The 21859-nt window shown below is 43.9% G+C and overlaps 3 protein-coding genes across 19 annotated transcripts in view; 2 read left to right on the forward strand and 1 right to left on the reverse strand.

The window, feature by feature from the left end:
• Window positions 1–13014, forward strand: part of SNX8 (sorting nexin 8) — a 28546-nt gene extending 15532 nt beyond the window's left edge. For all 11 annotated transcript variants that reach the window (XM_030001308.1, XM_030001303.2, XM_030001305.2 and 8 more), the window contains 8 exons: window positions 2645–2766; window positions 3134–3214; window positions 4194–4354; window positions 4768–4900; window positions 5998–6066; window positions 6872–7021; window positions 7429–7578; window positions 8338–13014. In XM_030001308.1, the coding sequence (XP_029857168.1) occupies window positions 2645–2766; window positions 3134–3214; window positions 4194–4354; window positions 4768–4900; window positions 5998–6066; window positions 6872–7021; window positions 7429–7578; window positions 8338–8451 (980 nt within the window). In that variant the 3' untranslated portion in view covers window positions 8452–13014. The remainder of the gene's footprint in view (window positions 1–2644; window positions 2767–3133; window positions 3215–4193; window positions 4355–4767; window positions 4901–5997; window positions 6067–6871; window positions 7022–7428; window positions 7579–8337) is intronic.
• A 635-nt stretch (window positions 13015–13649) lies between these two features.
• Window positions 13650–19034, reverse strand: NUDT1 (nudix hydrolase 1). 4 transcript variants are annotated; one of them, XM_030001315.2, is made up of 5 exons: window positions 18618–19034; window positions 17594–17750; window positions 14596–14637; window positions 14375–14520; window positions 13650–14161 (listed from the first exon to the last, which is right to left on the reverse strand). In XM_030001315.2, the coding sequence occupies exons 1-5, from the start codon at window positions 18691–18693 to the stop codon at window positions 13989–13991; spliced, it is 594 nt and encodes a 197-aa protein (XP_029857175.1). In that variant the 5' UTR covers window positions 18694–19034; the 3' UTR covers window positions 13650–13988. The 4 variants fall into 4 exon arrangements, with proteins under 4 accessions (XP_029857175.1, XP_029857177.1, XP_029857176.1 ...); XM_030001317.2 differs by lacking the exon at window positions 18618–19034 and adding an exon at window positions 18168–18264; XM_030001316.2 differs by lacking the exon at window positions 14596–14637 and having other exon boundaries at window positions 18618–19018.
• MRM2 (mitochondrial rRNA methyltransferase 2) lies at window positions 18247–21616 on the forward strand. Of its 4 annotated transcripts, XM_030001311.2 has the most exons (5): window positions 18296–18411; window positions 18471–18518; window positions 19089–19360; window positions 19884–19952; window positions 20055–21616. In XM_030001311.2, exons 1-5 carry the CDS (start codon window positions 18335–18337, stop codon window positions 20477–20479), a joined length of 891 nt encoding a protein of 296 aa, XP_029857171.1. In that variant the 5' UTR covers window positions 18296–18334; the 3' UTR covers window positions 20480–21616. The 4 variants fall into 4 exon arrangements, with proteins under 4 accessions (XP_029857174.1, XP_029857171.1, XP_029857173.1 ...); XM_030001314.2 differs by lacking the exon at window positions 18471–18518 and having other exon boundaries at window positions 18247–18372; XM_030001313.2 differs by lacking the exon at window positions 19884–19952 and having other exon boundaries at window positions 18297–18411; window positions 19089–19354.
• The last annotated feature ends 243 nt before the right edge of the window (window positions 21617–21859 follow it).

Raw genomic sequence — 21859 nt, forward strand, 5'->3', positions numbered from 1 at the left:
AAAAAAAAAATTAAAAAATTATATTAAAAGGCTTAAACCTGCAGAGGAGCTGATTATGTAAAACAAGCAAAATTGCTTCTCCAGTGAGAGCATACTTGATTGATCCTGTTCAGTTATTGTAGGGTCCTGACTTCACACACACCTAAAAAGGACTAGTGAAGTCATGTTAAGTAAACAGCTTCAGCACTGCCTGTTGCAGTATTACCTTGCACAGGAGCCATAGGATGCAGGCAATGGCAATTACACTTTCTCAGTTTATGTACAAAACGGTGTCTTTCTGGCAGATGAACCAAATGCCTTAAAGTAGCTATAAAAAAAAGTAGCCCTTTTTTTCCCCCCCCCCCCCCTGTTCTAAGAAGGAGGTTGTTGATCTGCTTAGGATAATCAGAAACTGAAAACTGAGGCTGGAATCAGAGTGTCAGTTCATTCAAATATATTTTAGCTATTAGAATAGAAACCAATGAAGTATCCCAAGACTGAAAGCATATCAAAGCTCCTTAAGGTACATTTTTCACTAATCTGAAATATTGGCACTGGTTTTAAACTTTGATTATTTCAAGTGTTGCATAACTGTATAAAATCCTGTCTCGTTTTATACTTTATCTGTGAAAGAGCAACCTTTTCACTGTCTTGTCTCCTGCCCATGATGCTAAGCTTACCATGTTTCAATAAATAATTGATTTCAGTTAAGGACTCCATGTATTGCTACAGTAAAGAGGAATTGGTAAACAGTGAGTGGAGTGGGGTGTATAGTGAACTGGAACAAAGCAAAATAATAGTGCTGAAAAGCTTCAGTGGTCATATATTCTTATAATGGAATGTAAATTGTGAAGACCTTTCTTTTGGGGTTGCGAAAACCTGTCTGTTGAATTTGACCTGTTTCAGTGTTCTCAGCCAGAATTTCCAGAATTTCCGCTTCATGCAACACCTGTAAGTGAAGTGACCTTCTGTGATTAATCTCAGTGGAGAGAGGATGCTTGAAAGAAACTACCAAAATACATCATTTGTCAGTCACTGTTATTTCCTTGCATTGCCAGTGTGGTGTTATTTCTGTGCATTCAACCGTGCATTTCTTCCCACAGATATCATATGTTTAAGAAAAAACTGATAGGATTAGTTCCCAAACTATGCTAGAAGTACAGTCCTAAACTGTGTTAAGGCAGAGAGTGATGATTGCCTTTAGTCCAGTGACTCTGCATAGAGAAAAGCTGTGTAAGCGGTCTTAATAAAAACTACAAACAGGAAAAAGGAAATGGAATGGGTAGTTCTTGTTTCTGAGTAGGTTAATGGACTAACAAATGGCATTGCAGGACACAGGATTTGATGGATTGGTATAGATTTGTGACTCTTGCAACCTCCTTAGTTGCAAGAGCTGGATGGGCAAAGCTACACGGTTTTTATACTTGGTATGCTCCTCTACTAAGTTACACCCTTATTTTCATGATGGTCTACTTTCATCCGTCTGTCAGATGAAGAAAGATTGATTATTTGCTCTGCTCATTTTGGAGGATAGCAGCAAACTGAGACAGACCATATAGGAAGTGTGTAGGTGACTACAGGGATCTCCATGTAGGCTAAAGTATGAACAAAGCAAAATCATCTGCAACCCTAATGACAGAAGAATCATTTGATGGGTGATACTGTACTAAGGATCATTATAGAGAGTCCATGCAGCCAGCAAACTCCCAACTTAAAATTGAGGCAAAAGAGTAATACCCTTTCATGATATGAGAGTGTTGTCATGGATTAAGTGCATTCCTTTGATTTCATTCTGTGCTGCTTTCTTTTCCTTCAGTCTTATTTTAGTTGAATTTTTCATCTTTCCTGAAAAACTCCAGGAACTTTGATTTAGTGCCTCACTGCAGTATTGCCAGATTGAAATTCTTCCTGTTTCAGGGAGATGAGCGGAACTTCTTTAGTTTGACAAGGAAGGATTCTGGATGGATGTACTGCAGATTGCTGTGCAGGTCTTCCAAAGTACTTTCTGACATACTGCATGAAAAAGATGGGTACTGATCTTGAACAAACAACTGAAAAAAACCCCCTTTATTCTCCCTCTAGACCCAAAATGCTTAAAAGTGACGAGGAGGGACAGATGAAGGTACAGCACACTGAAGCTCGTTCTTCAGAATAGTGAGCAAAAACCCCACTGTTATTTGTGGGATGATCACTTTGCATGTGGCAGTGATCTTTGCAGTGGCAAGAAGCCGTGTGTTGTGCTGCATTTCCCAGGAGTCCCAAACAGACTGAGATCCCCTCTGGGGACCAGCTGTGGAATTGATTCAGAGGAAGAAGAATTTTTGTATGCCCACAGTTTGTAAGTGGAGGCTTCAGGCCGTAGACTTGGTTGTTTATCCTGCTTACCTGACCCACCCTGTGGAAATAACCATACATAGATATATAGCTGCTGGATTTCAGTAAGATGTAAAGAACCACTTGAAGGAATATTTGTTCTGGTGGTCAATCCAAAAGATTGTTTTAGGGATCTGACGGACTATAGGTAACAGTTCTTTGGTTTTGTTGCAGTGCTTTAGCAAGGGTTGTAAGTACAAAGAAATTGCTGGACTGAGTGCTTTCTTTTTTCTCTTTCTGAGCAGCTGTAATGTGTGGTGCATTAATTGAAATTTAACGTTTCTTCCTGTAGCTGATCGAGAATTCATAGAATCTAGGAGGAGAGCGCTGAAGCGTTTTATAAACCTGGTGGCTCGACATCCCCCTTTCTCAGAAGATGTGCTCTTGAAACTCTTTCTGTCGTTCAGTGGCTCAGTGAGTACTTACTAGCAATAGTCTTGAGTTTGTATATCTTCCTGTAACTGCTTCGCTGGGCACAGAGTTCAGAATTGCTTTTGGCCTACACATTGTTGCTCCCCATGATGAGAATTTTCTCTCAATAGGTATTTCTACAGCTGGAAAGTGGAAGGTAATTTCATTCAATGCGAGGAGTATAGTGTTTTGAAAATGATAACTGTTCTTAGTGGAATACATATTATGCTTTTCCTTAAATTAAACCTAACCTGGGTAAAACTGTATCTGCTAAGTTGTGCCTTACTATTGCAATATATCTGAGACCTGTGTGAACTGCCTGTGTGTTACTTAGTTCTTTCATGCTCATTTCATTCTGTGTCTTCTCCAGGATGTACAGAATAAGCTAAGAGAGTTGGTCCAGGGAGTAGGAGATGAATTTCTGACCTGCAGATTAGCTACCCAGGCCAAGGTATGTATACAAATTTCTTGCAACATATTATTCTGGTTTAAATGGCTCTCTGCTCCAGGTGGATCAGTTACGGCGTTTGTTGAGTGATGGAGACCTTGGGTAGGAGAGCGCTGTTTCCAAAGTTTGAAGGACTTCTAAACTTGTAATTTTATTGAAAAGATCAAATAAATATTTGACTCTTAAGGGCCTGATATTTCTAGATAAATGCTTGTTCATGAATATGATAAAGATTAAACAATGAATCCTGCTCAGAACATGTTTCTCAGTAATTACTTGCACTTGCATAACAAACAAATGCACATACTGCACAATTTAAAAGCTAATATTTAGATTGATGTCTTTGCCATGTGTCCATGCCCTCATTCTGTCTGTTGTCCTCTTCCTGTGGGAGAGTACTTTGGACTGTTATAGAGAAGTTAGTTAAAAGTTCTCCATATATTTGCTTATCCCAGTGATTAGTGCTATGGCAAGTTTTAAATATACATTCACTGTGTTCATTGAGCAATTTTAAAGCAAGTTGTTGTTTAGGTTTCTGCAATGCTAGCAGAAGGTTTTGCAACTGGAGCTTAATTCAGGCTTTTACCAGTGATACACAGGTCAAAAAGAGCTGAACTTTCAGTACATGCTTGACTTTGCCAGGCTGGCAGTTACTAGTAGCATCAGATCAGAACCAGTGAGCTTGAAACCTCACAAAACCCCATTTTAACTGCATAGTAGAATTGCAGATTTTCCCAATTCTGTCTACACCCGGTATTTGAACCTCTTCCTGCCTCTGAAAATTAGGGATATTTGTATGACATCTGACTTAGACACCTAAATTATGAAGCTCATCTCTTCAGGGTTGTTACAGCATGGCATGAGAGACCAAGCACAAGAGGGAAATCTGTCTCTCTCTGCTGACTATATGATGTGCCCACAATTAACGTATGTGAATATGCTTCTGATTTGTCCACTAGTAATCTCTCTCGCACTTCTTCAGGACTTCCTTCCAGCTGACATACAGGCCCAGTTTGCTGCCAGCAGGGAGCTCATCAGAAATATTTATAATAGCTTTTATAAGCTTCGGGACCGTGCAGAGAGAATAGCTTCTCGAGCCATTGATAATGCCTCAGATCTCCTCATATTTGGAAAGGAGCTAAGGTAGGTTGGGAGGAAGAGGATTTGTTAATGTGGATGTTTCTACTGTTGTTTCAGAACTCAGAACTGTTGTAAGGTTTACCTGCAAATGGTCTGGTAAGAGTGGGTATTTCAATGCATGCTGTAGGTCATAATAAAATTTTTCCTACTATAAAAGAAGGAAATGCATGCTTTCCACTAAGGTTGCATTCCATAGAGCAAGAAAAAAGGAAATGCAAGTACCCTGACGTTCAGGTACTGGTTTTATTGTCTCTTCCCCCAGTATATACACAGCTCTGCATTTGTGATTGTTCAGTAGTAGCTCAGCACTGCAAGCTATTTAGACAGATTAGAAACTGAACTGCTCTCTGCAAATAAGTGAATCTACTTAGTGGAATTTGTCTCCTAGATTTGAATACTACTTATCTCTTCCCTAGTGCTTTGGGCTCAGACACTACACCGCTTCCTTCCTGGGCTGCTTTGAATAATAGCACATGGGGGACTCTGAAACAAGCCTTGAAGGGTCTGTCAGTTGAATTTGCACTTCTGGCAGATAAGGCTGTGCAGCAGGTGAGTTCTTTACTTTTTTTTCTTTTTTTTTTTTTCTTTTTCTAAAATGAAGGAGGTGCACTACTGCCTTAAGTTTCATCTTGAATCATGAGCTCTGTGGACATAGGTACCTAAAGAGTTAAGACGGAGATTGTGGTCACTCACATCCTCAGCCACCAGCCTGCTTGTTCAAGCTTGAATAAAAAAACTGACTGTGTTTAAATGGGGAAAAAACACAATGGGCAAGGGGAAGGAGGGAAAAGCCCGCTTTCTTTTTTAATTTCAAATGGTTATTGGACAAGTTAAGTTGTACTACTATACTGAACTGTCCAAAAGTCCTGCATTCTGTCTTATTAATCTGCTACAGAGAATCCAGAAGAACTTATTTCTGAATCAAATTTTGACATTCATGTACTTAAACGTTACATGAGAGTCATTCAGACAGAAGCATCATATTCCTGTGTAAGTGTGCAGTGTGATAATGACTGTTAGAATAATGTGAGAACATGACAGTCTGGGAAGGAAAAGTAATAGTTTTGTCTTCGCTTCTCTTCATCTCATTGTGTTAAAATACTCAGCATGCTTTTATAGATCAGTCAGACCAGGTCTCTTTCTCCAGAGTTTATGCTCCAGAAAGCTCTGTTGATACAGGAAGAAAAGATAGTATAGCAAAATAAAAAAACAAGTAGTGAAATGTGGCTTGGTGTTTCATCTCTGCCTTCTGATGCACGAACTATTATGGGGAACATGCAGGTATTCATAGCTTTAATGGATTAGTTATCTTGTAATAAGGGAAGATGAAAGATTGGAGGAATCTGCAAGAGCAAGAAATTCAGACAGAGAGAGCTGAAAGGACTGACACAGGACTGTGAAACCAACTCCTCTTGTTATAATGATCACTCAATTGGAAAAGCTGTTCCTGCTGCAGTCAGGTCTTTGTTCTGCATACTGAAGACTAAACACTCAAGTGCCATCTGAAAGATTTTTGATGCAGTTGTGTAAGCGTTGATGTGCCCTGGAGAATACAGTGGAAGGCCTGCATGGCGTAAGGATGTGAAGAACTGTGATGTCGGTTCTTGCCAGGCTTACATAAAATGTACTTTTTCCTTGTTTTCTAGGGTAAACAGGAAGAGAATGATGTGGTGGAGAAGCTGAACCTTTTCCTGGATTTACTCCAGTCCTATAAAGTGAGCTCTGCTGTTTTTCTGCCAGTGAGAAAGTTGTTTAGAGCAAGCTTGTGCTCTTCAGAGGGTGTAACGCCAACTGGATGGAAAACTGTCTAGGAGGCCAGTTCAGAGGCAAACTGGGCATCTGGCAGAGGGAGGGGAGTGGCTGTTGGCCGTAGCTAACTCTGTAGCCTTACCGGTCAGCTCATCTTGTCACGAGAACTTTCCAAACAGCAAACCCTGCAAGGAATTTAAAAATATGACTGCTTGAACTATATGGATCAGCTAACTTTTTTCCAGATTTGGTTGCTTTTGAGTCAAAGCGGTGAATTAGGTTGCTACTACTTTGTTCATGGAGACATGAGTTCAGTTAAAATGAAAGAATTTTTGTTAATACTAATGTTTTGGTCAAAGGCACTTTTTTTTAGAAGCACCTCGTGAAACTGTATGTGGCAGCCTCTCTTGACATTCCCAGGCCTGGACTGAAATAGAAGGACACTGGCAAGCTCTTACCACAGTTAATTGCCAGCACTTAATATTGAGAAGTGCGCAAAAGATAAGAGGCCTGATAAGATCCAAAATGTTGGCAGAAGTGATGCTCCAGATTGCCTCTTAAGCTCACTGGTCTGGGTCCAAGCAGTTTTGTTTCTTGAATTCTTAGCTGCCAACATTTTTCTGACCTTCTTGAAAACAAAGAAACAAAAATCTGCAGCATAGAAATTACACGAAGCATGACCCTGTGTTTGTGTTCCTGATGTACTTGGCTTGTGTGCTTGCTGTCTCTTAGCTTCTGCTGAGTACCTGTTTTTTTCCTTTTCACATAAAGGACCTGTGTGAAAGACATGAGAAGGGAGTATTGCACAAGCACCAGCGAGCATTGCATAAGTACAGCATGATGAAGAAGCAGATGATGAGTGCCACTGTGCAGAACAAAGAACCGGAATCGGTGGAGCAATTGGAGTCTCGGATTGTGGAGGTAGGGCAGATGCCTGGGAGAGCAAAGGGTGGTACTGGACTCCTATAATGGTGCCGCTATGTAGCTCACTCATATTTGCAGAAAGCCATTAGACTGAAAAGGTAACCTGTACTTTGGGTAATTTGAGCTGCCTGCTGTGCTACATGGAAAACGTGTTTGTTTTCCTCAACACTTATTACTGGCTCTTTGGCAACATGTCATTTGCAGGAGCTGTGGAAAGCAGCAGTCTGCATGATGGAAAGTGCAGTTGCTGTCATATCAAATCGGTCCAGGAACTGCCTTTTTACGTTTTTGGTATGTGTTTGAATTGCTAGTATGGTGAGGAATGCTGTTTTCTCCTGCTGCAAGTGAACCTCCTTGGCACCCTCTTCCTGGCAGTGTATTTCACTGAATTCCTCTTCTTTCAGCAAGAAAATGCTATCCTAACCATGGAGCTGCGGAATTACTTCTCTCTGTATTGCCTGCATCAGGAGACACAGCTTATCCACATCTATCTGCCTCTCACGTCTCACATTTTGGGGGCCTTTGTCAACTCCCAGATCCAGGGTCACAAAGAGGTGAGTTCTTCTGGACTGTATTCTTTTTCCCAAAATATGAGTAAGAATTTGAATGTATTTGTTTTCACCTGTGGGCCTTCCTTCTTTAATCATTTGTCCTGCTGGGTTCTTTCATAACTTCTTAAGAAGTCATCTAAGGTCTTTCCAATTTGGGGTGAGGATCAAGGCTGGCCTCTAACCCCTCTAAAAGACTGTATCTTCTTGCAGCAAGTTGCTGTGTTTTTCTTTTTTTCTTCTCTCATCTGCAGCTGGCCTTACCCTAGAGGCAGTTGAAGAAGACCCAACCTTTAAATAACTAGCTATCCTGTAATGAATGATGTGTGTTTGCTAGGTGAATGTGGTTTTTGTTGTGCTACACAGAAATTATATGACAAGGAACAACTTCCTTGTTTTTGCTCTAAATTCAAGAGCTCCTTTTTGTTAACCCCTAAATATGACCTTCAGCATTCCCCACATACAGACTTTCTTGCATTCTTTATATTAGAAAGGTCTCTCCTCCTTCAGCTCCTTTCCTTCCCTGCAGTGAAGGAATTTGACGAAGGTATGGGAAATCTCCCTTCCATGCATGCTCAGTAAAATGTTCAGAGAGCTGCATTATAGTACCAGTCTGAAAGGGACAATCTGGGTCCGCTGGACTTTCCCAAAGTACTTCAGCAAATTTATGTTGTGCTTTTGAGTACTCTGCTGCCAAAATACAGTGTGGTGAGGTGATTGCCTACCGTGTTGTCATGTCTGTTTTCTCTCCTTTTCCACTCACAGATGAGTAAAGTTTGGAATGAATTGAAGCCGAAGTTGAGCTGCCTTTTTGTGGGATCTAGCAATATGCCAACTCCACCATTGTCACCTCCAGAGGGAAACTTCTTCTCCAATTAATGCTCTGAGCATCTAGCATGGAGCAAGAAGTGCAATCAAGGAAGGGGTGGGACCTCTACCTCCAGATGTTAGAATGAATCCTCCAAACAGCTATTTTTTTTTTATTTTTTAATTCCGCTGCTTTGAGCTGCTCTCTGATTTAGACAGACTGGATGTGGGGCAGAACATACAGATACAAAGACAATCTCTTAATTTTGAAATGCTCTGGGGCAGAGCTGATGTTCATTATCCTGCAGACACTCTCCGTGGGGTCAGGGTGTGACCTGGTGCAGTGAGTGCTGCAGTGTTGTTGCTGATGCCTCTGCATCTTGTACTAACAGTCCTCCAGTAATGTTTATCTGCACACATGCTGACACATCTCTGCGCATCTCTGAAGTGCTGAGATGAACAGGATATGTGAAGCACTGGCTTGTGGTAGAGATGGATTATTGCCTTTAAGCTTGGGAGGGCCTGTGTTAGGGGCATATGTGCATAAGGAAAGCTGAAAGCTGTCCCATTGATAGGTGTCTGGATTTGATTTCTTACTGGTAAACTTTAGCACAAAATACGTGAATGAAGTGGTTGGAGTCACTAACCCAGCTGGGTAGGGGTTAGTGCTGCTGCGTGACAGTAATTTTCCCGGTGGGGCTAGGCAGACTGTATCGTCACTGTGTTTCAGTTCACGGTTGCAGGGCAGCCTCGGGACTTGCTCATATTTTTCAGTTTGGGGCCAAAGACCAACTGGGTTCAGGAACTCAGAGGAGTTTGCCTGGCATAAATGAGAACATAACTGAATAAAACACTCCTTAATTGTAAACCACTCATATGAGCAGAACAGCTACAAGGTAGCTTGTTTATTTTCTTCTGGAGGTTCTGACATCAATCTGTTTAGTAGCTGTTTAGGACTATTGGAGAGCTGCTGACCCAAAGGCTGGTGTTTTCTTTGGTCTAATATCAGAGTATCCTGTTACACCAGCAGGCTGGGACACAAGGTTGATAAAGTTCATTAGCAAAAAAATCAGTATTTATCAGGATGTTACTGTCATTTTTTTTTTTTTTTTTTCTGGCTGTGGGTAGCATTGGCGTGTGTTTGTGAAGGAGAGAAGACAAATAAGTGACAGTTCTCTATCTCTCAAAAAATAGCACGGTGCTTGGTAATGGGGTTTTCAGAATGATTTGTGATTGTGATAAAGGGACTAAACATTCTCCATGTTTCACTTTGTATCTCTGGTGTCGTTCCCTCACAAGGCAAGGGGTAGGGGGAGGAGAAATTGCATGTCACGTTACCTTAGGGGAAATTGTGCATATCGTGCAGAGAAACTGATAATTGAACAAACTGCAAACATATGCAACAAAACTCTACATGAACAGGACTCCCCTGAACCTAACTTCTGTGGGGCCAAAACAGCTGCCAAAGGGCAATTTGAAACTTGTTTTCTTAGCATTTTCTTTGAGTGGGTAAAAAGGAAGCACATTAACAAGGATGAGTGCTCGCTGTCAAACTGGAACCGTTACAGTATTTTCCCATTAGGAGCTTCCCCATTAGCAGGAACTATATTTAAATCCTCAAATCACAACAGCTTTTTTCTTTTTTCTTTTTTTTTAGTTAATTTAGAAAATTCAGTGCAACATGAACTTCCTAGTCTAGGTGGAAATTATGGATTAGTTTCTTCAGATAGGAGCAAGATAATAAGTTACTTGCCCAGTTTCATGAGACGGGTATAACTGTTACACACACCCCTGAAAATGTGGTAAAGTGCACTTACGTGGGTGAATTTCTTGGGTGCTGGGCCTTAAGGAGTGTGTAGGGTGTCTTGTTTAACAACCTTGCTCAGAATGCATTATTAAGAGCTGTTAACTCTCTTCTGAGACTTTCCTCCTGCGTATTGGCCTTGTCCAGTGAGACAGATTAACTGCAGATGGCTGTGACAGATTTGATTCTCTCTCCTGAAGATTGCCAAAGTGATGCAGAAGAGATTCTGCTCACAAGCCAGAGCAAACTGTCTGAGGAGGGAAATGTTTCTACAGTACAGTAACAAAGAATATACTATCTCAAGAATGGCACAAAAGGTTTTTCTGCTTGACCTTGTCTTGATTAGGAAGATAGTCTGTGGTTAAAGTGCGGAAAGCATGTCACCATATTTTTAAACACTCTTCACTCCTAGCATCTTTAGAAGGTGCTGGCTGGTTACGGTCTATCATTTTCTTACTCCTAGTACCCATCCTCCCTCATTTAGCCTTGTTTGCCTGATGCAGTGAACTGTCAAGTTAAGAAAATACTGTATGTTTTGGGGCAAGATATAATACCTACATGATGGATCTTCTGTGTAACTTGTCTGGCTGGGGTAGATGACTGGCCTGTATTTTGTAGGAGCACTTGCAGAGTATTAGGCGGAAGGGAACTTTGCACTTCTCACATTTAGAAAAAAGTTACAATTTTGGACTTTATTTAAAAACAAAAAAAACAAAAAACCAAACATCAAAACCACATTTGGGCTTTAGACTAACTCTTCTTTCCTGTTCTCCTTCAAAGCAAGTATTCTACAGTCCAAATGCAGAGACTGTAATAATGATAAACACAGACCAGATGACCTGTAAAGAAACTGGAATTACGTTGTTTTGAGAAAGCACTCATTCCTCCATTGTCAGCCCTTGCCTCTTTGAGGAGAGCAGTTTTGGGGGTGGGGTTTTCTTGTTTTGATGTTACTCTGTTCAGCTAGCATTTTGAGAACAGAGGCCTAGTATTCTCAAAGCTGATATAGCTAATGGCACTTTCAGAGTTTATTTCATACTGGACTGTCAAGATTCTGTCTCATTCCTAAATACACGCATACACTATTTCATACAACCCTTAGTTTGCAAACCTTATTTTTGGGAGACTGGTCAGTGTGCAAATAGCACTATTATGTTTACCTCAATATGTGAGGGATTTCCTTACTGTATTTGTCGTTTAGTTTGGGGATCTGTCAGACTTGGAGAGCAGCATCAAGTATGGCTTGCTTCCTCTAGAGGAATGCAGCAGGGAATCAATCAAGTTCACTTCAGTTGTCTGTCTCCCGTAGTCAATGTAGGAGAAACAGTTGTAGTTACCTCCACGATATTGCCTTCTGCAGCAAACAGCCTAGCTATATGCAAGGGTGAGAACAAGACGAAGTTGGTTCCATTGCTGGTAGCAGGGTAGGTTGCAATAAACACTAAGCAAACCAGACGACTAATTGAAGAGTGCATGCTGCCTAGCCAAGAACTGATGCTCCTGTAAGATGTAGTGCCAAAGAGTTAACGTGCCTTCTTGAATGGAAGCTTTCTGCGTATTGCTTGAGGTCACGGGGACTATTATGTGTTCAAAATAGTAATGGTAGAAAAGGCCTCCAGTCTTTCTGTCAGTGTCTGTCAAATCTGTTGTGGAGGTACCAGGGTAGTAAATAGCTGAGAACCTGAAACTTTGCCTGAAAATTGTTTTATCAAAAGGGCTATATGTTTTTGTCACTCCTGAGGTCTCCTCTGCTTCAAGCTGTGAAGTGGCAATATACAGGCTTTTTGACCAGTATCGTGTTGAAAGGCTTTCCAAACTATATTTACAGTACACCCTTAATCTTTGATCCTTCTTTCCCTCTCCTTCCATCTTCATTGCAAGTTGCTCCTCCTAAGTTGTTACGTTTTCAACAGTGCCTTGCTGCATTCCAGTGCTTTTACTCTTCTACTTTGATCGTATAAGGATGTAATTCCTGGAATTTGTAACAGGCTAATTTACAATCTTCGGTTTGTGCTGTTTCCCAAAAGACAAAGATCACCAGCTGGGGACAGAACTTACTTAAAACACGTCAATCTCCACAACTGCAGCAGGAGCAATAACATCACTACTCTTTGACATGACCTAAAGGTTGGTGCTGGTGAAAGCATCTTTATAAAAGGATTGAACTGACTGCAGAAGAGGGGATAGCAAATAGAAGCGCAAGCCTCAGCTGCACTTGTTCTTTTCCTACCTAAACTCCTGGAGGAACAGAAAGTAATTTGTTCTGTCTCACCACGCGATTTACAGTGTCCACCAGGAAATAAATCAAGATAACATAACAGGTATTGGCTGCCAGTCACTCCCTTTCCTACCATGCAGTAAGGTCTTACATCCTGTTACAAGCTACCTATCCCCTTGTGCTTATTTTCTCTCCTCTACTTGCCTCGAGCCATTCTTTCCATTAGAACAGCCAAAAACCCTTACTACTATGTCAGAAACAGAGGTGAGTATCAAAAACTCTGTAAATAACTCAGTGTGCAGCACAAAAGGAAAAGTAAAAGAGTCTAAGGTGTTAACTCTTATACTCCAAGTCTAGGCTGTGGCTTACTGAGCATATGAAGAAGGGCATTTTTGAGTGGTATAAAATATTCAGAACTGCTGGAGGGAGACAAGAAGAAACAATCTTGTTCAGAGGGCGTGAATTTTGCCTGCCTGGAATATCCTGTATCTTTGCTTTGCTCAAATAGCCTTATGTATGAAGCACTTTATCCAAATGCAGGAATTAAAGAACTATTACTACAGCTGGTAGACTGGAAATGTTTACAGATCCTATATTACATTCCAAGATTCTATCTGTAAGTGTTATGTGTGTTTGTAAAAGTGTTTAAAAAAAAAAACCAAAACAAAAAACCAAAACTTGTATAAGAAGTTACATATGTGATGTGTTATTTGTAGCACAGTTTGATTAAGGTTTTGCTGCCTGGCCTGCCGAGTTGGGCTGACCTGAATGCTGAACAGGTCACCTGCTACCGACATGTGGCAAAGCCTGCAGCCATAGGTGATGGCACTTTGCAACATGGACTTGCTGAAAGTTGATTTTGTTCAGTGTATCTTTACCTGAAATGCTCAAAACAGTTCAAGTTCACAGCAGGAGCTGCAAGAGTGAAAGCAGGGCTCAAACAGTGCTATACATCTCCCTCTGACTTTTGTTTTCTTAACTCCTATAATGTTACACTGCCTTCAGCTGGAGAATCCTGGAGGGATCTCTACCTAAACTTCTCAAAAGGCTTCCACAGCTCTGGTCAAGCCTCACTGTGTCCCAGGAAGTAATGCTGAATAGGGAACTGTATAGAAATTGGCACAGAAAAGATAATTGATTCTGCTGCATCACAGTCCACTTAATGTTTCTGTGAAAGGAAGCCAACTCCTGAAAGGCCCTTAAACAGTCTAGAAGGTAGCCAGCAGTTTACAAGAGAACACCACATGCTTTTACTAAAAAATATTTTTAATTTTTTAAAAACATTTCCAGCCACGAGGGAAAAGCCTAAACAATTGGCCAGTTGTGAAGAAAAGGGTTAACACCAAGTTTTTAATAACTGTGATTACATAACCACTAAATACACTACAGCCAGGGACTTCACAGCATGGAAAATCTTGTTACTTTTATTTCTGCTCTAAGAAACCCCCTTATTTTCCTTACTTCCCAGTGACCTGGCAAATAAGTCTCCTTTGATGGAGAGTTGAGAAAGGAGACCGTTCTAAGTAGTGCTCATGGTGTTCTAGCCTAGTGCGGGCAGCAGCATGTGGATTGAATGCTTCCGTTTTCTTAAACTTCCTCCACTTCTTTCAGGGTGTGCTCCAGGATAGTGTCTTGTCCCTGGAACTTAAAATAGCCACGAAACAGCTTTTTCTGAAGCAGCAGGGGAAACCAATAGATATCATCTGCCCACATGTGATTGAATGGCACCTCATCCAGCTGAAACCACTGTGGACGCATTTCTGGTGGGAGAAAACAAAAGAACTTTGCATGAGACTTTCTCTTGGTTTTTTGCTGCCTAGACTTTGAATATCTGTCAACAAGCAGCTTCCCTCTACAGCCCAGCTGCCTCCCTTCTCAAAGGGATTTTGGCATGAATAGTTCTGCATTTCTTAAGAGCGATACTGTCTCAGAAGAGAATGCACATCCTTCCTTCCCCTCCACTAGCTACCTACCATCACTTTCTGTTGGCTCTCCATGAAAATGATCTGCTCGGAAAATGTGAACGTCCATGAGTTCAGAGTTGCCTACAAATTCAAATGTGATCTGACCCATCTTCTGCAAGGTGTCCACAGTCAGTCCACTCTCCTCCAGGAGCTCCCTGCACAAGAAATAGACTTCTTTACATGCAAGCGAGCAGCAGGAGAACAAAAAAGCAGTCATTAGCTTTACTCACACATTCAAAACACTTCCAGTGAACCAAAAGTGAAAGCTGCACCTGTAAAACAGCAGGGCAACAGCCTGCAGAGCAAAGCAGAGTTCTGGCTTGCACCAAACTGTTAGCCTACTTACTTACACTGCAGTGGAGCCAGGTCAGACTGGCTTCTGCGTTATGTCAAGGTCCTAAAGGCTGGTAGGAAAATAAGCTATGTTGGAAGGGGAAGATTCAGGAAAATTCTTTAGTATAATTTCCTTGCAACATGATGATCTTTTCTGACATTAGAAGTGTGCTAACACTCACACGACTGTAGCTGGATGTGGCTTAAGAACTCTGAGACACACTTCATTTAGACAGGCAAAAGGCTTGCCAACTTCAAGCTAAAGCTTTTAGAATTGTGAGGAAGCAGGTAATAAATACTGGAACATCTGTACTTGCTACAAAATCAGCTGCTTCTGAGGCTAACTGAAGCTTATTTAAATAGCACTACGCACTACATAACATCATTTGCACACGGAACGTTAGGAATACTATCTCCCGTTCAAATGCCATATAAAAACACAAAGCAATTGTGTAAACTTTCCATTTCTGCTCCTTGGAAGTACACTTAGCATAACGAGACGCTAGAAGGCAAGACTTTTAAGAGCACTTTGAGAGAGACTTGCCAGACAGCTCTTTTCCATGCATCACCATGCACAGCTACTTGAAGCACATTCAATTACTTGCTCTGTTTATGCTATGCACTTAGGGCTTTTTTTATTTTTACCTACCTCTAGCAGAATCAGCATAGCTTGAAGTTAGTCATGGTTTTTCTAACATACAAAAATAAGGAATACTTTGAAGCAGTGTATCTTCAGTTAAGGTTAATAATTAATGTAGCTGTAGTTGCATATTTGGCAGTAACTTAACAATTTTAAAATATAATGGAAATGATCTTTAAGGCTCCAGCTTTCTTTGGCATCAATTTCATGGATCTCATCCTTCAAAATTATATTCCAGCTTAATGTGTCTAAGCTAATTTTAGTTTATCTTCTTGAGAAATTATCTACGTCTAAAATAGAGGCAGTTTTCCAGCAACAAAGCTAAAAGCCTCATTTTGCAGGCTGTGATAATTGAACAACAAAGCACAACACTGCTATGGTTCTCCAAGCAATTTATCTGTCAGCTGTCTGGCTCTGTATATAGTAAGTGGAAACATTACAGGTAGCAAACTAGAAATAATGACTAGCTAAATGCTCCGCTTACAAGATGTGCCACTGAGGAGCTGTGGGCGCCCAGGTGCTCACAGGAGTGTGGCATACCCAGGAGAGGATAGAAATCTTGCTGATACAGGAAACTTCTGTTCATGTTTCAGCTTAATAGTTAACTGTCTGTGCTGTGAGGACACTTCACACCTTATGCCGCTGCAAACCCAACTGAGTGCAACACAGAACCACAGCCCAATACCTTAACTCCGAATACAGAGCGGAGGTGGTGCAAGTTAAGTTTGATTGGGACTGTGTGACACTTCTGGAGGAGAGCTGCACCCGAGGCAGCGCTGCAACGGTGTCTGTGTTGTTCCCTCCAGGAAGGTGGGCTGTGTGCTGGCTCTGGCGACTGTTTCCTGCTCAGTTGACCTCGGCAGGAATCCGTTGTGTCATTCTGCGGCAAACTCCTACCAGCTACGTTGAAAGGGATGAGGATTGGACTGTTGCACAGTCCACAGCAGCAGGTGCTGGCTGTGCTGTGGCACGTTGCACTGAGAACTGCTGAAACTTTCATCACTTGACGTCTTGCATGGACTAAAGCTCTGGTTTCTAACTCCAGGCTAGCGCAAATAAACACACCCCTAGGAAATCAAATGCTAAATTAAATCATTAGATTTACACCACAGTCAGTGGCAACGTAAGCCTAGCAAATGAAGGCCTGATTTAAGTAACAAAACTGATCTCCCTCCCTCTACTTAGAGATGATAAATTACAGGAAAAGCCATGTTGTAAGCATGAGATACGTTAACGCTGTGCACTGCTGGGTGCACATCTGCATAGAGGACCCTTCTGTCTCCTGGATTAGCTCACCACAGAACCCAGGCGGTTGCACTAGCACAGGTGAGGAGACGTTTCGGGGCAAAAGCTGTTAGGTAGCTGTTGAGCATACCAACATTGATCTTCCTGCAGGTGCGAGGGCAAATTTGGGCATGTATCAGGAAGCGAGGAGGTGCCAAAGCGTGGCTTTGTATCAGCAACATTCATGTAAAGAACAAGGTACCTAATTTTTAGAGGAGTTTAGCAATTCAGCTGTGTTCTGCTATTTCATTTTAATGACAGAAGAAAGAACTTCAAGAAGTCAGTACTAAAAGCTTCAAAAATGGTACTGTACCTCTGTATTGACGGAATTTGATTCCCTAACTCAGCATTGGGGCTTAAAAATGCCACCATGCAGTCAAATAATAAATAACAGTGCCTTTCATAAGGGACCCCTAAGAACTTCTACTATTTTGTTACAACATTTTCACGCAGTACTAAAAATGCTACTGGAAGGTAGCGTCTGTTCAACAGGTGCAAAATTTAAACAATAAGCAGTACATTGGCATAAGCTGTAATTCTGCTCTGTAGCCAAAATTAAACTCTGCACCTTTCTGAACAGTGCAAGGACCTCTGCCCACTACTAGCAGACTAAGTCTCAGTTTACATCAGTCTGAGAGATGGAGGTGGGGAGGACACTCAGTAACTTCAGTTACTCATAGACTGGACAGCAGTTAAAGATTTGTGGGTGACAGACAACAGGGAGCAATCTCATTTCTTTGTACACGTGGATGATCCCTCATCACCTGTGGAGCAGGCGATTTTCTCTGTTCAGAGATGGCTCATGACTGCCCTGGTGGGTAACACACTGGTTACGAGAGCATTACTGACCAGCCGAGCTGCGGTAACTCCACCTGCAGCCCACCACAAATGGTCTAACACCTCCACGGCCCAACCTGTGCCCCAATACCCACCTCTCCCAAGGGCGCCGGCCGAGCCGGCCCAGGCCTCACCTGCGAGCTGCCTCCTCGATGCTCTCCCCCGGCTGCACCTTCCCCCCGAAGCCGTTCCAGAGCCCGGCTCCAAACCCGCGTTTCTTCATGCCCAGGAGGACGCGGGGCGGCTGCACCACCAGGACGAGGGTGAAGAGCCTGGACGTGCACATGGCTCCTGGGCGAGAGACGAGAAGGGCGCGCTGCGCCAAGGGCTCCCGGCTCCCCTCAGAGAGGGGGCCAGGCTGCTCCTCTGGCCCGGGGGTGGGGGGCCAGATAGCCCCTCACCCCCCAAACACCCAGCACCCCCTCCCCAAATGCCTGCTGCCCACCCTCCCCGGCCCAAACCCTCAGTCCCCCAGCGCCTCTCCCAGTGCCTACTTCTCTAACACTCCCCACTGACCCTTGCTCTCCTGCTCCCCCAGCACCCCCTCCCCAGATCTTTGACCCCCCCCTCCCGAAATCCTTATCCCCCCAGAGCCCCCTCCCCAAATCCCTGACCCTCCTCAGCACCCCCCTCCCCAAATCCTTAAACCACCCCCCGCCAACATCCCCAGTGCCAGGCTCCCCCCGTCCCTGTCCCCCCCCCCAGCACCTCAGCCCCAAACGCCCGACTTTCCCGCCCGCCGCTGCGTCGCCCCCTCAGAAGCGGCGCGGCCCGACCCGGCCCGGCTCTTCCCGCGCCGCCGCCGCTCCCGCTCCGCCCCCGGTGCCGCCCCGCCGTAGCCGTGAGGGGAGGCGGGGCGGGCTGAGGCGGCCGCCATGGCCTGGCGGGGGACTGCAGCCGCCGCCGCGGGCAGGTGCGTGGAGGGGCCGCTGAGGAGAGCTCGGCTCGGCTCGGCTCGGCTCGGCTCGGCTCGGCTCGGCTCGGCTCGGCTCGGCTCGGCTCGGCTCGGCTCGGCGGGTCCCGCCCTGACCCGGGAGTTGGTGGGGTGTCCCCGGGTTGGTGAGGCGTTAGTCTCGGCGCTTTAAGTTTTCGTCAGGAATGGGGAACGGGCGTTTGGGGTTTGTCCTTGCTGGAAATGCCGGAGCGGGGGTTAGTTACCTGGAAAGCGGTGGGAGCAGTGGCTGTCGGCGTGCTCCGCCCGGAGGCACGAAGGAGCCTCCAGGAGCTGGGGCATCCCTCCTTTGAGGGGCTGGCGCACCCCCGGCCTCCCCTCTCACGGAGGCCGCCAGCCCCTCTGAGGCAGCCCAGGCCCTTGCTGGGCTCGGTCTGCCATGTCGTGCCCCCGCGGGCCTTAAACGCAAGCGCCAGAGCAGAAGCGAAGAGCTGTCTAGGAGCGGGGTCCTCTTTCCCGCCTTTGCTCAGGGGGTAACTTGCGTGGCCTCCATCCAAAATCCGTCGCTTTCGTTGAGACTGGACCAGATAACTAAAGGTGCAAGAATCTTAAATTTGGAGGCTTTTTTGTGAACCTAAATGGGCGGAGCTGTAGTCAAGATTAGAACTACTATAGAGAGTTTTGAAATAGGTGGTGATTATGCACTGACTGATTAACTCACCTGTCTTCCCGGTCAGCTGTCGGCATTTGGTGAGCAAATGTCTCCACACCACGGTGGGGTTTCTGAAGAAAACTGGAACTGAGCACCAGTGGTTGGAGCGGCACTTGAAGGATCCCTTTGTCAAGGCAGCGAAGCGGCAGAATTACCGTTGCCGAAGTGCCTTCAAATTACTGGAAATTGATGACAAGCTTCAAATTCTTCGTCCAGGGCTTTCTGTTCTTGACTGTGGAGCGGCGCCTGGTGCTTGGAGCCAGGTTGCTGTAGAGAGGGTCAACGCCTTAGGTACTGGTAAGTGCATGTTTTTGGCAGGCAAGATAGGGATTACACTCGTCTTGAAGTGTGTGAGAAAACTCAGCTGTGACGGTGGCGGTGTGGGGAAGGGACATGGGTACTGGCAAATGCCAGAGTCACTGAGAAGCATGAAGGTGTGTGCATACGTGGCCGTGAAGAATAGTAAATCTTGATATGGTCTGGAGAAATCATATTTGTGAAATAAAAACTTATTATGTGGTGATAGTGTTCTGATTAACTGTTGTGGGGAAGATCCCTTCGTGCAGTTCTGAAACTGGTGTGGCCTCCAGCAGGGAACTTGGCTTTTCTGAATTTTTATTTCTCTTCTTGAAAAAGAGTAGTAACCACTGTGTACGGTTTATGTGTTCTAAGCCATTAATATTTACAAGATAAGGTCTTATAATCTGTACTGTTGTCCAGGATTTCTGGACTGTCAGCCTTGAAAGAGCAGAAGAAAAACATGAAAAATAGCCCTTGCTTATCCAAAGTTACATGACTTTTCATGTCTTGAATGGATTAGCTTATAGCACACCATCCATCCAGATGCACGCAGCAAACTGTCCGAGGACAAGAAGACCAGACATAGCAGGTGATACGTTTTTTGTTTATTGACTAGCATGGAGCTCAGACATATGCAGGTTGTTTGCAACCATTATGAGTGTTCAGTGTGTCATTCATTCTTATGATCTAGATCCTGCTGTCCCCACTGGCTTCGTCCTTGGCGTTGACCTCCTGCGGATTTCTCCTCTGGAAGGGGCAGTCTTCCTGTCGGAGGCTGACATTGCAGACCCAAGGACGCTGAGGACAATTCAGAGTCTGCTTCCTGCAGAGAAGGTGGATGTTATCTTGAGCGATATGGCACCTAATGCAACAGGCATTAAAGAACTGGATCATCAGAAATTGATCAATCTATGTTTAGGCCTTCTGAGTCTGTCCCGAAGTATTTTAAAGCCGAAAGGAACGATGCTCTGTAAATTCTGGGATGGACATGAGTCCCGTCTTCTGCAAAACAGACTGAAGGAGCAGTTCCAAGACGTGAGGACTATAAAGCCTCAGGCCAGCCGGAAGGACTCTGCTGAATCTTATTATTTGGCAAGACTGTACAAAGGGAAATGAAAGCTGAGAACTGCAGATTATCGAACAGGTGATCATTGATTGGAAATCTGAATTTGGTGTGTGTTTAAAGAAAAATCCCACCATTAAGACCCTGGAAAAATCTGCCACAATTCTTATGAAGTACATCACGCTTTTCAATACAAAAATAAACCAGGGTGGTGTCCGACTGAGTTTATCTGCTAATTATACAAGCAGAGACATCCAATCTAGCTTCTCACCTGTGGAGATAACAGTTGGGAATGGAGAGGAGTAATATGAAAGGCAACCTCTGGGGCTGGAGTGATGGAAATGAAAATAAAACAGTGATTGTATGAGTTTTTAATGTGTGCTTGAAAATCATCGCACTATTAATGTTGTCATACGTGAGACTAACCATAAAGGCGGTTGTCAGAATGAGAGGGACAGCAAGGGGAGTTTGAGCCAATTTATTGCCTCTTCATCTTTCTTAAAAGCTGGTGCAATTTATTAGCACGTGTAAGAATAGGTAACGTTTTTGTGCGTGTCCGGATCTGCATCGTCACGTATGTTCTGTAACGCAGCCCCTCAGGACGTACGACTGACTCTGGAATATTCAGCCTGATGGCTCTGCTGCATTTTCTAAAGACACAGGTTATGTTTAGAAATTGCTACTTCATGGTACTCATAAATCTGGCAAATGACAGTAGGGCAGGGTCATCGCTACTGAGAAGATAATTTCCCCTGTGTTTTCAGTGATGTTTTATATTTGACCAGTGATGTTTGTTAGGTAAAATGACAAGATGTTCCTTGGATCCCAGACAGGGAGAATTACTGCTGGTATTGCTAGAATTCTGTTGCAAAAATAAATTTAGCCACTGCCTTATCTGGAAGTGACAACTTTTACATTAAATAGCACTTTTATCAGGCCGACTGTGGCATGAGTTATAAGAGGGGCTGGTGGCACTGTCTGTTTTTAAGGCTTCCGTATCTTTCTCATTATAAACATCTCATTTGGGATTCCTTACTGATTTATCAAACTTCAACTGCTTTGAAACTTCCCGATCTGGATCTCTGTACTGAACGGTGTGCCTGAAGGCGTGAGCACAACAGCCTGAACTGGGGAGCTGGGCGTTGCTTTGTGTATGTTTGGAAAGGCAAAAATAAATAAAAATACCCAGGTGTCTTCGAGGAACTTCATTACCTGCGATGCGGGGGGGGGACGGGGCGCTTTCCCTGCTGCTCCTCCGGCCGCAGGGGCGGTGGGGCAGGGCGGCTCTGCCCGAGCAGGAGCCTTGCAGCTCGGTCGGGGGGACGGAGCGGGGGACACGGCGGGGTTGGTTTTTTTTTGGGGGGGGGGAAGGCTGAGCGCGAAGCTCTTTCGCCCCGAGACGGAGCGTTACGGTACGGCGGGGAGGCCGCGGC

The sequence above is a fragment of the Aquila chrysaetos genome, chromosome 25, assembly GCF_900496995.4.
Source record: "Aquila chrysaetos chrysaetos chromosome 25, bAquChr1.4, whole genome shotgun sequence".
NCBI classification, from domain to species: domain Eukaryota; kingdom Metazoa; phylum Chordata; class Aves; order Accipitriformes; family Accipitridae; genus Aquila; species Aquila chrysaetos.